The sequence below is a fragment of the Solanum lycopersicum genome, chromosome 1 (genome assembly GCF_036512215.1).
Source record: "Solanum lycopersicum chromosome 1, SLM_r2.1".
NCBI lineage: Eukaryota > Viridiplantae > Streptophyta > Magnoliopsida > Solanales > Solanaceae > Solanum > Solanum lycopersicum.
Genome location: NC_090800.1, coordinates 370853 through 387961, shown reverse-complemented (window position 1 = coordinate 387961; position 17109 = coordinate 370853). Strand labels below are relative to the sequence as shown.

Here is a 17109-nt window from a genome sequence, read left to right as displayed (position 1 = left end):
ATTTCATGGGATTTTATATCATAAAATGATGTGAAAACTGCATTCTTTTGACGTCATCAATATTTTTTTAATAGAAAAATTAAAAATTAATTGAAATCCTAAGGACACAAATCACAATATAAAGTGTATATTTTTATTGTATATTATATATCTGAATGAGAATCTAATTCTCTATTCATTTGGGATTTGAGAAAAAGCAAAAGGTAGAGGGATAATATTCTCACATATATCTAGGTTTATTTATTATCTCTTCCTCCTCCTTTTTTCCTCTTTGCTTTAATAATAATCTTTCTTTTTCTTTTACTCTTTTGGCTACTTGTCTTTTCCTTTATTTTCTCTCTAAATAAATTCATGTAATAAAAGTAACTGTAATACTTGAATTTCAAAGTATTTTCCTACTTCCATTGTATTTGTGTGTATATCGAAATATTTCACTTTGTATCTCTTTTGCTTTCTCCGTTTCATATTAATTATGATATTTCTGGAACTAGGCACAATCTTAATTTTATCATAAAAAATGTGTAGAATTATTATAAACAAGTAAAAACGAAGGAAAATATTTTAAGTGTATTATTTTGTAAAATAAATAAGTGGATTAATTATACTTTTTACACTTGTATAAATTCTTAAGAAGAAAAATAATATTCTATAGAATTACATAATATTTGGAGATCTGACCTCCTGACTTATAATTTCTTTATTGAAGTGAGGAACTATACTTTTTATGGAAAGTCAAATCAAAAACTCTGTTTAAGGCTGAGCAATAATCTCAAAAAGTCATTAACTCATTTCAGAAATAAATCTAAAAGGTATAATAATAATAATAATAATAATAATAATATTTTTACAAATGAGAATGAAAGAAGATAGTCTTGAGAAGTAAAAAGTTTTTTTGTTTAGATCCTTAGGAGAAGAGACAGTTAATGCACTGTATTAAATATTATATTTATATTCAGAATAACGAACAAAAATATAGCTATTATGGAAAGTTTCTCATAATATTATGTCCTTAATGAAATAATTAACAGATGATAATATTATTTGTTGAAAAAATCATCTACTAGCTATCAGATTTTCCACTTAAGCATATCTAACTTATAAAATTATTCATACCTACTATAATTAAATAATTATTAAAAAAAGTTGTGCCCAAAAATGTCAAATAACCAGGTCTAATCTAATGTATAATTGTTCCAGAAAAGACAAAAAAAATAGATATTTTTGTTTAGTTTGTCATACAGCTATAAAATATGCCTGCCATAATTATTAAGTTTAAATTAAAATATACGCCTACTATAGACAAACTTTTAATTTAAATAAACTTTACCATATAATAAAAAGAAACTAATTAATTATTTTTGATTCACCAGATATTCTCGCTTTTGAAAAGAGTCAGTAAAAAGTAAAAATATAAATTAACTTAAACTAATTTAAAATTTAAATAGAATTTTTATAATCGAAATACCGTAACATTTCACTAACGAAACAAGTTTCTTTCGAAATCAATTTTTTATATTATATTTTTTTTTATAATAACATTCTACCTCTAATAATAATCACATTTATTGTAACAATACACCCTTTGTAAATAGTCAATCTCAAATATTTTCCATATCTTATCCCTTTCTTTCTCCCATAGTTTTCAAACAAGGTCATACATAGTCTAGAATTCCACCTCACCAACCTATTAGTAATTAATAGATTAATTTCAAATTAAAACATAAAATCATGCACATTACACTAATGATTAATTAATTAGGGTCCTACATATAATTAAACTTTAAACATAGGGTGATGATTTTCCTTTTTTTTAACCAAATCTTGTTTTTATACCAATTGTTACATATAATGATTTGTCCTTCACAAAGTGTTATGGGAAATGGTCCTTTTTTTATGAAACTTATTATATGGTAACATGTGCCTCCTATGATAGCTACTCATTTTAATTTGTCCTATATTTAAAATTTATGGACTATAGACTATGGACCTTCCACCAACAATATTATATTTTCTTAGTTTTAGTGAAATAAAAGTAACATAAGTGCAAACATGTATCAAAAAGAAAGTTTGACAATGTCACTTACTAGTTATATTAACTTTACTTTTATCTCATCAAGACATCATTAGTATGTTTGTTATAAGTGATTTTATGCCTCTCAACTAATTTAACTATTATTTTTTCATTAACCATGATTTAGATAAATATAAAAAAAATCACCTTTGATTTGATCACTAGATTAAAAATATAACTTTAAAAGTCTGGAAAATAATTATCACTAAAAATTATTTGCTTTAAAAAAAAGATTATTTTAATTTCTTAAAAATAATCGGTGATAATTATTTGATTTTTTTAATTGAAGAATATCTTTTCCTGCTCAAATCTTAAATGTTAAGAGGGGTAAGGCGAAATTGAATTATATTATAATTATGGAGTTATTAAATATAAAAAATGTAATTTTTTTTTTATCAACCTTTACCTTTTTTTTTCTCTTTATTTTTTTTCTTTAATAAATGAACTTCTTTCCTTTTTTTCTTTTTCTTTTTTCCCCTTTACTAATTTCAACTTATTATACTAAGCCTTTAGGATGCAATATAGTCAAAGAGATAGTTCACTTTAGCCACATGCGTTGCTTTCCTCCTAAGTATTTTTTTCCTTATAACCTAACACTTATTAATTCTTTTTCAAAAAATAGACCTAACACTAATTATTTGATCATATTGATTTGTTAATTGTCAACATGATCATAGTGCGTACCTTTTCTCATCTCTCTTACTATGGATCTTCACAAATTTAATGAGATATAAGCAAATCAATTGTCAGATTGATATTACTACTACTACATATTTTAGGATATTGTAATTCTAAATATAGTCTGAGATATCACAGAATTTTTATATTGTGGTATCAGAACGTACTTGAGGGAGTAAAAGTGAAATTATCCCAAACTTTAACGTAGGAGAATTAATTTTTTTTTTATAGTTACACAAATATTATAACACATTTAAATCCATAAATTTTAAAAAAATTATAGACATATAAAGGATACTCCTATATCACACTTTAGAACATAATTTAAAACTAGAGTAACATTTTTGGATTATTATTAGGACCTTTGTTCAGTCCATTATTCTGCTTAACTACGTACGTACAAACAAGATCCCTTTATAACTCAAAATAGTACTTTAAGAATCTTCAAATTGTCAGAAATATAATTTTAAAAGCAAAACATTTTTCATCCTAATTTTCAGTAATAAACATAGAATCTATACATCCACTTGCATCCATATATATATTCATATCATATATCATACACTCTTTAATTCTCATTGAATAACTACAAAGAATATCAACAAGGGCGAAACGAGCTGCCAGGTCTTTCCATTTTGAAACGTTACAATCATTTTTCTCAACCTATTTCATCAATCAAATGAGCAAAAGATAGAATATAAAGATACATATTCTCTTTTAGTTTTACCTTCCTATCTGATCCTACATACCTCGAAATAGACCCTAGCTAGCTACCTAGGTGGTACGTCCTCTCCAATCACCCTCGAGTCCTTATAATTGTGATTGTCCCCCTCCCTTGAGTATGAATTTTGGTGAGTGCAACCACCGTCTTGCCGGATAATCCTGGTCCAGCAGGGCATACGGTCGAACGACATGCAAAGTCCCCAACCGGATGCCTTACGGGCCGGGTCGGCCTCATTAGAATCCTCTCGTTAATGTCATTTAATGTCACGTCTCCTTCTTGCCCTCCGGGCTTCACTAGCCCAAATGGATACACAATTTTTCCACACATTCTTCTCTTTTTATCACCTCCTCCTTCAAACACAATAGAATCACTAATTATAGATAGTTTGATAGGTAAAACATTTTATATTTGTGAAATTTTTAAAAAAAAATCATATTTTAAATTCTTATTTTAATATAAATATTAATGACTGCTTTCAACTATTATTACCTAAAATAATTATAATTTACAATTGATAAATTATTTGCTTTACAGTTGCGAAATATTTACTATTCAAATTAAAAGAGCAAGTCAACAACATTAGTGGTTACTTTTTGACTTTTGAGTATCCCGTATATATTTGTACCATTTAAACATTTTAGCAAAAAAACATATTTAAAGAGATTTAATTAGTTAGTAACTGAAAATTCTTATATAAAGTCGCACTTTAATTAATAAGTATAGACTTTTTTTTTTTGAAAATGGCAAATAAGGTATGCTGTCATGAGAAAGAACAACCACCCCCACACATATGTAAAAAAATGGTTTTTTTCTAGCATATGCATATATATTTTGAGTCAAAAATAATAACTTCAATTAAAAATCAACTACCCGCAAAATCAATCTCATAATTCAAGGATGGAATTAAAATTTAACTATGAATTAAATAAAATTTATTAACTTTGATTAAGATTCTGCATTCACGTTAAAACATAATCCATATATAAAAATTTAAATATACTTTATTTAAAATTCTAACAAAATGACCTTTTTCAAATTCAAAATTTATAAATTTTAAAATTTGAATCCGTCTCTAATATAACTAATTATAAAAGAAAGAAAGAAAAAAATGAGAGAGTTACCATATTGTAGAGGTTGTTTATTATGATGAGATGATGATGTTGGTGAAGAATTAGAAGAATAATAATAATTTTCTGAGATTGCTTCCTCCTCTGTTCTTTTGGAATATTCTTCACTCATTTTGCTCATTGGATCCCCTATAATTAAATTAATCATTATTATGATCATAATACAGATTAATTAGAACAAACATAATAGGAGTACCTCTTTTAAATTTAAATTTAATATGCAAATCATAACGGCTATTACTAATCATTACTCCATACCAAACGTTTTTTTAAAAAAAATAATACTAAGTAATGATAATAACAATTGCATTGTGTTGGATATATTTTAGTTGTTACAACACGATGATCTTATAAAGTCATATAATATAATATGAAAAAATCATTTCAAATGAGTTTGACCATTTCAAAAAGTTGTCTATAATGATCATGATTACTATTATAAAGAGGTCTAAGAACAAAAGGCAAAGGTTGTTTGATAACAATTAATTAATATTATAAAGAGATTTGACGATTCAATTTAATTTAAAAAAATCATAGGAAACAAAGCTAAATATGTACATTTATATTACTGGAAATTAATTCCATCTCTAAATTATTTAAGCAAAATATACTGAGATAAATTAAAAGGGAATTAAGAATTAGAATTACCAGAAAAGCTATCACACTTGGTTATCTGGCTAAAAGAATCATAATCCTCAGAAAATTGTTGGTCAATTGTGGAGCTCCACAAATTCTGCAACATAAATAAGAAAAAAATATCCATTGAATTACAATTCAACAACAAAAAAGAAATGCTATAGAATTAACAAAGTAATTAATTATACCTTAATTGAATCTTTATTTTGATAATTCTCCTTGTCATCATCATCATTAAACAAAAATAAACGCCTTCTTTTTGAGTTGAATTTGAATAAAGCATCTTGTAGATATCCACTTGACAACTCACAATCAAAATTTGACAAAAATGGTGGAGTGCTCTCCATAACTATAAAAAAAAAAGAATTAAAAATTAGAAGGGGCGGAGTTAGAGAGGCGAAAATTATAAAAATATTAGCAGAGATTGGAGCTAGAGAGGCGAAAAAATTCACAAGGTTATATATAGCATATAGTAAATTACTTGGTGAAAATTTTGTTTGAATCTATATATATATATACACACATATATAGTAAATATTGAATTTTTCGATAAAACCTATACATTCACAACTACTCACGAAGCCAAATAAGAAAATTGGGAACAAGAAAAAAGAAGAGAGAAAGTAAAGAGTAGCTAGATGGCAAAGTTAGAGGGATATAAGGGGACTCAACTTCGAAAAATGACTAATATTCAAATAAAATTACGTATATCAATATTATATATATAGTAAATGTTAAATTCTGATTCGACTAATTGACGAAAATGGAAGTAAGCGAAAATGAGAGAAGAGGAGATAGATGTTTTACATGGAGACATATCATTGTTGAGAACTTCTAGGCCATGGAAGTCACAACCTAGGGAAGAGAAGCTATTGTAAGCAATTGAGTGAAGGTCACCCATTTTTTTTTTTTTGATTGATAAGTTTTTGTGTGATGCAGAGAAGAGTATGTATGTATGTTCCAAATGTGTCATCTAGTATTTAAATAGAGACAAAAGATATGGCCCATCAAAGAAAAATAAAGACAAGGTGCAAAAAATATAAATAGAAAAATAATGGGGAATCAAATGTTTCAAAGGAAGATTTGGGGCTTATAATTTATTTTTTTTTAAAATTAAAATTAAAATTAGTGACACACTTATCATCTTATTTATCTTAATTTATGTAATACAAATAAAATATCGAAAATCAATTTAAAAAGATTGTCGAAATTAATATCTCTTAATTATTTTCAGTTGTTATTTATGATTACGTAGCTTTTAAATATATAAATTTTATTTTAAAAAATGTAAAATTTTATATAAAAATTTATATTCAAAATGTAGAAAATTATATCTCAAAATTTCAATTGTGCTATACAAATTGACACAAAGAATATATTTTAAGCCTTATTTATATGATATTTTGAGAATTTGTAGCTAGACTAGGCAAATGAATTCAAAATTTGATTTAATTATATGGACAATCTAAACTTTTAGGATAACTTTAACTAATAGTGGTTTGATTTTGATATTTGTTTTGTTGAGTTCATATGTAAGATTTGCAAGCGCAATAATTGTCTATTCAAAATTTGTTAGAGTCTTTCTATTTTGTAAATTTCATTTTATAATTTCAATGACATTAAAATTATTGAATTCTATTGGATTCATGTGCTAAAAATTTGTGAAGAAATATTTTTATTTTTATTAAAATAGGTAGATAATAATTTGTCTTGCATCAAATATTTAAATCAAACGAGTACCTTACATATTCTATTATTTATAATAGGGCAACTTTCTCATATAGCAAACATAAAATTTATATTTGTTTATTATAGTAAAGTTTGCATAATTGCACTCCATAGCAAACATATATATGTATAATTCGTTGTACATATACAATTGAACTGAATTGTATAAAACGAGAAAGAGAGAAATTATATACAATTTGAATTTGTATAAAACGAGAAAGAGAGAAAGGAAAAAGAAATTGTTTATATAAGTGTATATTGGGAATATGTATATAAATGAAAAATAGAATTTGTTGTAGTTTATATACATATACCTATTAGTGTTGTTGTGAGTTGTATAAATATATGAAACTGTTGACTAATTTTTTTAATTTGTATATTTATAAACAATGAAGGTTCGTCCTTAGTTTGGATGTATGATTCTGTATATATACATTATACAAACAGATTTCAATTTATGTATGTGTATAAGTTTGTGCAATTATATAGGTCTAAATAATCATTATACAAAAAGTATTCTTATACAAATACAAAAACTTAAACAAAAACAATGCACAAAATGGTATCAAATGTATAAATATTTATATTGTATATACAGAGAAACTCTTATGATGCTACTAATACAGTATTATTAATGTATTAGTGGAACTATTTATTATAAATTTGAAAAATTGTGTATAATTAAAATCTATATCAGTGAAAACTATATATAATTTTTTAAGAAAATTTTAATTTGGAGAGCGATTTTAGGAGAAATTGAAAGAAATTGAGAGACTAAAAATAGCTAATGGATTTATATAAAAATAGAGCGAGTGCCTCAATCGATTGAAAAAAAATTAATTTGGGAAGAGATTTTAGAAAAAATTGAAAAAAATATGGAAGAGAGAAGACATGAAATGAATTTGTATAAAAATAATTCTTTCGCTTTTTTATATTTGTATTGGGCAACATTTTATAATATGAACTTTGTCTTTTTCTTATTCTCCAGCCATTATTTTTAAATTCCTAAAATTTGTCCTCTAGTCTTTTAATTTGCCTCCAATAGTAGCTATCATATAGGTTTGTCTAATTTGTCTGCAAAATTAGCCACCAGGTTATATTGGGAATTTATTTATATTTTTCCTCTACTCTATAACATTCATTTAGTTTTATTATTATTTTATAGGGAGACTTTAATAATTAACACTTGTATCCTTCTACTATTTGTAAATTTTAATTTTCGTCTTTAAATATATAATTTTCGTCCCTAATAATATATTGTAAGGACTAAGTTTAAAATTTATTAGTAATCAAAGGAGCAAAAAATACTTTAATCCAATTTTTTTTTTAATTCTTTTATTCGGTGAATGTTTAATATTTATATTGAAAGTTAATTAATAAATTTGAATTTATATATTAATAATTTTATATTATTTTTTATAGGTTTGAATTTAAATTTTTGATACAGAATAATAACATTTCAACCATCCCACTGTAACGCAAGTCTATATTTTTCAAAATTCTTGGTTCTCATGTCTTCAAACTAAGGGAACAAGAAAAGAAATAAAGTGATGGTGAAATCATGATTTTAGAAGAAGCAAATTCCAGTCAACGGCCAGCAAGCAAAATTTATTTAAAAAAAAGAAAAAGAAACAAGATTTTGTGATTTTTTTTCATTGGGATTCGTAAAATAATTCAACTTTTAAACATTTTGCATGATTAAATAAGTGAATATGTGGGGGACTAAATAATTGCTGTGCTTATGATATCATTTTGTTGGCAATGCATGAAGGGACTGCTTATTTTTACATGCTTCACAGACAAACAACAAATTCAAATTCAGCTTTTTCACCTTCTTGCTTTTTTCTCATTTCTTTTGCTTTTATTTTTATTTTTTTTTAAGCTTTTGGTCTTAAATTCCAATGGATAAGAACTTTGAGTAATAACATAACGAATAGGTCCTTCCATTAGAGTATCCGTGTTAATTTTTTTATTATCCTTTTAATGTTGGATATTAATGTCAGATCTCGATTAATTCAGATTCACAATACGTAAGATATAGTTTTATATATGACGGAGGTGCATGAGGGAAACAACGGTGACATAATTAAAACATGTGAAGAGGAGGTACATGGCTACGTTAGTAAGAAAGTGTGACAAGTGAAGCGAGGGCTGGGAAAGTAATTAGGTATGACATAACATCACTTTGATTTATTAAGAATATAACCTTAGATAAGAACGTGGCGAGCCCTGTATATTGCTCTTCTTTGAAACTTTTCCAACTGTTTTCCTCTTTTCAAACTTTAGGTTTGTTTGTGGGGCTTCCTCACTTAGCATATCAAACCAAAAGTAGACCCCAAAATCTTTTCCATGGGGTTGGTTAGCACTTCAATTATACTAACTTTAGTGGGACCTACAAAATGTCTTGCTGGCCCAAAGGAGAGTGAGATTAATTTTTAGGGAAATTTTTCAAACAAGTTTGGTTTGTGTATGTTCTTAGATGAGAAACATCCAAATTTGTTGAATGACATTGATTTGATTCACACATATTTACTTAAATATACCTTAAGAATTTTAAAATTTAAAATAATTATGAAGTGTTTTGTTAAGAATAAATGTAAAATTTTTAAAAATTAAATTATTAGTTTAAAAAATAGAGAATATTTATATATTTTTTGTTTCAAAATGATTTGACTTCAAAGTCAAATTAAGTACTATTTCATTTCATTGTTGTATTTTAGTTTTTTAATTAATATTTCGAACTAAAATCAGGGCTTCCATTTAGATATATTCCTATCTTCATCAGACAATTTAAATTATTATGTTAATTATATAGTAATTTATAAATATCTATTTCATTTAAGTCAAAAGCATTTTAACTAAACAGTTGAAATATGTCACGAGTATAGTCATAACCTCAAAAGGAAGTGTGATAAGAGTGGATTAAAAAAACAAAGGAAAAAGAAGCAAGGTGATATATTTCCTATATCTTGTTACTTTACTAACGACCTCACTTACTAAGATAACGATAGATTGTCAAGAACACAGAGTAGATAAGATGATAAATTGATCAAATTTAATATAAATCATAGTTGAAGTTGAAAGCTCTCCCAAAATTCGTTCATTTGAGATCTTCGAGGAAGAAGATCAGTTTGGTACTTGCAAACAACCTTGTATACTTTCTTCTTTCAATCTATTGAGTGAAATTCAATAATTATAATAAAAAAAAGATATACATATTGTTAGGTTATTAATATTTTAATATTAATATTTAACATATTAAATTGCTTTATTTTGGAGTTATAAGAATGACAATTGGTAGACATTTGTGTTTTAAACTAACAATTTAATCATGTTATTCATTTTTGACTTGGTAGCCATGTAATGTCATTACTTTTGGCTTTATTGGTTGAATACATTGTAGAGATAAAAACATTCCAATAAACATTGAAATGAATAACTTCTACATCATCCATTAGCATTGGTTATCCGTCAATGTATTTCATTTTTAATTTCTCCATTACTCTTTGTAACCTATGAAACTCCTAAGACCATTATCTTCACTATTTACTACCTCCATTATCTTCTTATTCATTGCTAGGAAGACTTCTTGTAGTATAAATAGTGGTAGTCTTCATTTGGTTTTAGATACACACAAAACACAAGAGAAAACAAAGAGTGAAAGAGTTAGTCTAAAAGAGAGTTCTTATTAGTTGAAGAGAGGTGTTCTTTTTTGTGGAGCTTTGGACTCAACTCTTGTCCAGAGTTGTTGAGTTATACTTTGTGAAGGCTGTTGTATCCTGGAGGGGACAAGTCAAAGAGGACTACTGCTGGACCGGTGAAAACATTTGCTGCAGTGGGCTTGAATCTCTTTAAAGAGAGCGAGATATCCGCGCCTCAGCCTGAAGAGATTAATTTCTTCATTTTATTTTTAATTGTAATCTTGCAATTTTATTATCTTGTAAGTTTTTTCATTAACACATATTTTAATAGACCTAGTTATCTTCACCCAATATAAGATCATTGATTTTCTTTGTCAATAGTAGCTCGTGTATGTATAGTAAGTAGCACAATAGTAGCTCGCATGTGAGATTTAATTTATCACATTATATGACTAATATAGATGTAATGTGACATTACTCTTTTGGAGTAGATTTATGATTGGTTGTTTCAGGTGAACTAAAAACAATAAATAGTTTTGCCAGTGTTAGAAATTATGGGATCTAAAACATATTTCATGTTTTCCTATGGATGATACATTATGAACATTATTTCAAATATCTTTTATGAAAATATAATATAATAAACATAACTTCACTTTCAAGTACTCTAACTTTATCAATGTCAAATAAAGTAAAAAATATTTGAAATTTATATTCAAACGTCTATTTAGACTGTCATATTATCCTAGCCTTATTTCAAAGGCATAACTACGCATATATCGAAGGACACTCAATTAAACACATTATTGAAAACAAAACTATATATATTCACACGCGTGGATGTGCTTTCTAATTAACCAGAGTTTGGTCAGTGTTGTCTACAACATGAACATATCATCACAAAACATTCCTCATCTAAGGTCACAATCCAAATCCTAATAAAGTATTTTTTTCAACAAGAAAAAAGGCTTATTGGAGAAATACTTAGAATAGTATGTATGTCTGGCCTTGTTGAGCTTCAATTTTCTATCACAATGGACCACAACTCTATCGTGACTTATGTATAATATTCTTATTGAGCGACGGAGTCAGAAATTATAATAATATTTTTTTTATAACTCTAGAACATTCCTATGGTGTTTTGTAAGTCATTTAGATAGTGTATATCTAATGGTTAATCGTACCGATATAATTATTTTCATTAAAAATAGAGTTTCATCATTGATTTTTTCTTGAAAATTTTTGTTTACCAATGACCTTTCTGTTGGTTTGTCCATTAAAAATGTGTGTTTTTAGTAGTAAAAATTGTTTTTTTTAAAAAAAAAAGGGGGGGGGGGGGGGAAGGGGAAGGGGATTTACTTAATGTCTGATATCAACTATATAATATTCATTTTACTTTCGAAGTAAGAAAAATATGTTTTAAAAGGTGTGGGGAAATGCACCTAATGTCGATACTTATATCTATTTTTGGATAGTACAACTGATTATGCGATATTTTTTTCGTTTTTGGGAAAAAAAATATGCTTAAAATTTTGTTCAAGAGATTTCAGAATTTATCTTTCTTGTGCTATCAAGAATAAGGAATATCAATTAGGCCCAGACTTTCTTGGAATCATATCATGTAACGCTGCTTAAATAAAAACGCTCTCGATCAAGACTTTTTCATATTTCAAATACAAATCAAAAGCATATTACAAAATTTAAGTGCTACGATACATGTTCAATCTTTAAGAATCTTAATATTGAATCTATTACGCTTTCAAATTACCAATTTACATGTACCATTTATCATAATTTTAGTAGATTTTCACATAAATTTATGATTAAAGCTTTAAAAATGAGTTCAAACATTTCTCTTCTAGAGTCACAATCCTAATCCTAAAGTCTTTTTTTTAGTATTGTATGTCTTCCTTTCAGCAAGAAAATGTCTCGTTGTGCACTACTGAAAAAAGTTTGTCAGGCCTTATTGGGCTTCAAATTTTCTTTAGGAAAAATTGTATATAATAGCAAACTAATAACCTAAATTAAATGGAATAGTTAGGGTTTGATTTAATTGTGCTCCATAGCAAACATTAGCTAAAATTTGTCAACGTCTCTTTCCCAAAAATCTCGCTCGCCACTCTCCATTCTCGCTCGCCTCTCTCGCTTTATACACAGAAGTGTATAGTTCTGTTTCTATTTTGTATAAAGCGAGAGAAAATTGTATATACACATGTAAAAATGTATATCTTCGTGTTATACACTTAATTATACAATTTACAAACATTTTACTTCAAATATTGCAAAGAAAAAGGCCAACGAATTATACAATTGCGAATTATACAATTGCAGTGAAATACAATTTTCTCTAGCTTTATACAACAGAAGTGTATATATTGTGTTTCTGTTTTTGTATAAAGCGAGAAAAACATATATCTTCTTGATATACACTTATAATTATGCAATATACATACATTTTAATTCGATTTAACTGTATGCAAAACAAATTATACAATTGCAGCGAAATAGGCCAGCGAATTATACAATTTAGGCCAACGAATTATACAATTGTATATGTATAGCAAATTATACAGTTTTATGTTTGCTATGGAGCACAATTATGCAAAGCTTGGTATAGCATACAAATATGAATTTTTTGTTTGCTATATGTGAAAGTTGCCCAAAAATTAAAGACCACAAAAAATAATCAAAATAGCCCAAATCCCTTCTTATTGGACTTTTTTATGTTTACCATTTGGGCCTCAAAAAGATATTTTTTAGTTGTTCCATTTCCATACGCTTCAATCTTCTTTTCTTCTATCACTCAAATTCAAGAAAAAATGAATTTTCCAATCTCGCTCGCCACTCTCGCCTCTATCGCTTATACAAACAGAAATAAAATGTATAAATTGCGTTTCTGTTTATATAAAGTGAGAGAAAATTGTATATACACTTACAAGTACATATATCTTCATCCTACACACTTATCATTATACAATACAAATATTCCCTTCCTCAATTTTCTTTTGTCTCTCTCTCTTTCTCGTTTTATGCATACACAAATTATACAATTGTTTAGTATACAACTATTTTCTTTTATATATGTATAACGAATTATATATATTTATGTTTGCTATGAAGCGCAATTATGCAATCTTTTCTATATCATACAAAAATGAATTTTGTGCTTGCTATATGTAAAAGTTGCTCATAATTTTATTAATAAATATCAAATTAAATTAAAATAGATTAATTCAATGTTTTAAAATTAAAAAATTAATCGTACAAAAAAAATGATAATATATGATATAGGTCAGCTATTATGTTGACAAATAAAAAAGAACACAGAGAATACCAATTATTATTTGTACAAACTAAAAATAAATATAATTAAATAAATTAACAAAAGTCAGTACAAGACATAATAATACAAAGAGATGTAACATAATATAATATTCAATTCAATAGAACAAAGGATGATACATTCATCAATTCTTTTCACATTTTTTATAATTAATACCAAAACGTTACTAGTAATTAATACTTATTCCTTCAAAACAACCATTAATCCTTCCCTAACAAATAGATGCTTTCCTAGCTAAAACATATTTCTTCCAAAACTCAGCAATTGCCCTTTGAACTTCAATTTCTGTTTTCTTCTCATTATTGATCATCAAATTATCCTCCACTTTTTTGGCATTCGGGAGCTCGTGGAGGACCTTGACGATGTCAGAGACAAGACGATCTGCTAGGGTTCGGGAGAAGTCCTCTCTAATCACAACGCGCAACACTGTAACATGTTGCAGGTCAGCTGGCATAGTGTAGGCTGGGACAATCCACCCAAACCTACGGAGGGTCTCAGAGACCTCGAATTCGTTGTGGAGGCTATTGTCTTTGAGGGAAAATGCCACCAAGGGTATACCTTCATCTTTGGAGATTATATTGAAACGTCCTGTTTTTTCAAGTCCTTTTCTTAGCACAATTGCATTTTCACGACAATTTTCCATTACATTTCGATATCCCTATATAAAAAAAAATAATGTATTTATGAATCACAAAATTTTGTTTGTTCATTTTAGTAATGTATGATTAATTTTACCTCATAGCCCAAGCGGATAAGCTGATAATATTGAGCAATGACTTGACTTGAACCTACAAATTTATGTATACCATTGAGGGTTGAAGAAAAAAAATAATATAAATATAAAATTAAAAATTAGAGTATATAGGATAGGACCTTTAGAGAAATTGAGAGTAAAAGTAGGCTGATCAGCACCAAGATAATTGATATGAAAAATGAGTTGTTGAGGCAAGTCTTGTTTAGTTCTCCAAATAACCCAACCAATACCAGCATAAACAAGCCCATATTTGTGTCCACTCACATTAATACTTTTCACTAAAGGAAGCCTAAAATCCCATTCCAACTCTGGATAGATAAATGGTGCAATGAATCCACCACTTGCTGCATCCACATGAATAGGTGTGTCCCATCTGACAAAAACAAAAATAAGAAAATATTATTTATTTTAACCAACATATATATATGTATTAATAAAATATATTAACATACCCAGTTTGTTTATTCTTTTCAATCAAAAGATCATTCAAGAGTTTGACATCTTCAAATTCTCCATTAAGTGTTGAACCCAAAATAGCAGCAACACAAATAGTGTTGTCATCTACCATTTCCACAGCTTTGATTGGGTCCATCACATAGTACCCTTCACTTAACTTGACTTGTTTCAATTCCACTTCAAAGTAGTTTGCAAATTTCTCCCAACACACCTAAAAGAAAGAAAGTGAAATTATGTATGCATACATAAAATAAAATAAAATAAAAAAAAATGTGACATGTAAAATACCTGAACATTAGCACCAGTGACAATGTTGGGCTTATCATAAGGCTTTCCCTCAGCTTTGCGTTTGTTTTGCCAGTTCCTCTTGAAGGCCAGCCCTGCTAACATTATGGCCTCTGATGACCCCACTGTCCCCACACCAATTCCTATTTCTTCCTCTTTCAAAGGCGCATTGAATAAACGCGCTATCATGTTTACACATCGATTCTGTATTTTCATTACCAATCAATTAAATATATATATATATATGTAAAATAACTAATCATATATATCCAAATACACACACCTGAAGCTCAGTGGTGACAGGGTATTCATCCATGTCAACATAATTCTTGTTAATTGAAGCCATCATAAGCTTATCACATTCTGGTTCCATCCATGTGGTTACAAATGATGCCAAATTTAACCTTGGATTCCCATCAAGCATTAACTCATCATTAATCATTTGGTATGCTGCCTCTTTTGGTATAGACTTCTCTAGCATCTCAAACCTATAGAATATCAAATAATCAAATGAGTGTTAATTCAACCTATTATTATTTATAACATGCACGTATTGTTTACCTTGGTAGTGAAGTTCGAACATAGCGAGAAGCAAATGTGGAGTGTACAGAATCATCAGAAGGAGTTTTTGAGAGAACCATTATGTTGTTGTAAATAATTAAAAAGTTTTTGGAGAATTAATTAAAGTTTGTTTGTTTGTGTGTTGGGAGAAAGGGCTATGGCTATTTATAGTTGTCCAATTTCAGGTTTTAACCAAACTAACCCATTATATAAAGTCATTCACCAAAATAATATGTTTTTCTAAAATTTTACAAAACTAGTATAAACGTATTCCACAGTAACGTTTTAGAATATATTCTATTTTTTAAAAGTTGATGGCGTCAGATTGATATACGTTACTCACAGTAACGTTTTACTCCTAAAACGTTACTCACAGTAATGCTGTTAGTTTTTAAAAAATAAAACATACCCTAAAACGTTACCGTGGAATACGTTTATACTAGTTTTGTAAAATTTTAAAAAAATATATTACTTTGATAAATTATTTTATAATGACTTAGTTTAGTTAAAAATTTTCCAATTCTTCTATTGGTAGGGAATTACAGAAGGCATATATATTTGTGAGCAAATGACCTTGGAATTCTTTCTCAAATATATGTTAGTTGTTGTGTGCTTTTAGTAATAAAAATAATAATATTTTCAAAGTATAATTATTATATTGAGCTAAGTCCAAGAAATATTTTGTGCTTTTAATAAAATAATATTATTCCAAAAGTAATATTTTTGTTTAGCTTTGTTCTGACATTTGAGACAGTAAACCTTCCTATGTTAGATAAATAAAGCATCCAAATTTATTCCTCTTTGAATGAAATCAATCATCGTCATTACGATAAAATAAATTGTATTAAATAAGATCCATATAACAAGTTTGATAAAAAAAATCAGGCAATTTTTTAAAATTATAATTAAATTCCACATTGAGAAATTATATTTTCAATCACAATTTCAAATTTCTTTTTTCTCAAATACACTTATTAGTGTCACGAGGAGAAATAAGATATCTTATTCTTTGAAAAGTAAGAGCCACGTTCTCTACGTACTTTATCATATATTCTTATATTCCTAATAATAGTAACCACAAATAAAAAGCCTACTCATCAAATGA

General features: G+C 27.2%; 2 protein-coding genes across 2 annotated transcripts; both read right to left on the bottom strand.

Moving 5' to 3' along the window:
- Window positions 1–3265: 3265 nt before the first annotated feature.
- Window positions 3266–6298, bottom strand: LOC101263636 (protein XRI1-like). Its single transcript, XM_004228713.5, has 5 exons — window positions 6044–6298; window positions 5425–5585; window positions 5249–5333; window positions 4595–4729; window positions 3266–3823 (listed from the first exon to the last, which is right to left on the bottom strand). The coding sequence occupies exons 1-5, from the start codon at window positions 6207–6209 to the stop codon at window positions 3546–3548; spliced, it is 825 nt and encodes a 274-aa protein (XP_004228761.2). The 5' UTR covers window positions 6210–6298; the 3' UTR covers window positions 3266–3545.
- Window positions 6299–14083: 7785 nt separating this feature from the next.
- GAD3 (glutamate decarboxylase isoform3) lies at window positions 14084–16084 on the bottom strand. The gene is made up of 7 exons (NM_001246898.2): window positions 16005–16084; window positions 15727–15931; window positions 15447–15647; window positions 15155–15369; window positions 14822–15075; window positions 14684–14736; window positions 14084–14606 (listed from the first exon to the last, which is right to left on the bottom strand). Exons 1-7 carry the CDS (start codon window positions 16082–16084, stop codon window positions 14160–14162), a joined length of 1455 nt encoding a protein of 484 aa, NP_001233827.1. The 3' UTR covers window positions 14084–14159.
- Window positions 16085–17109: the final 1025 nt, after the last annotated feature.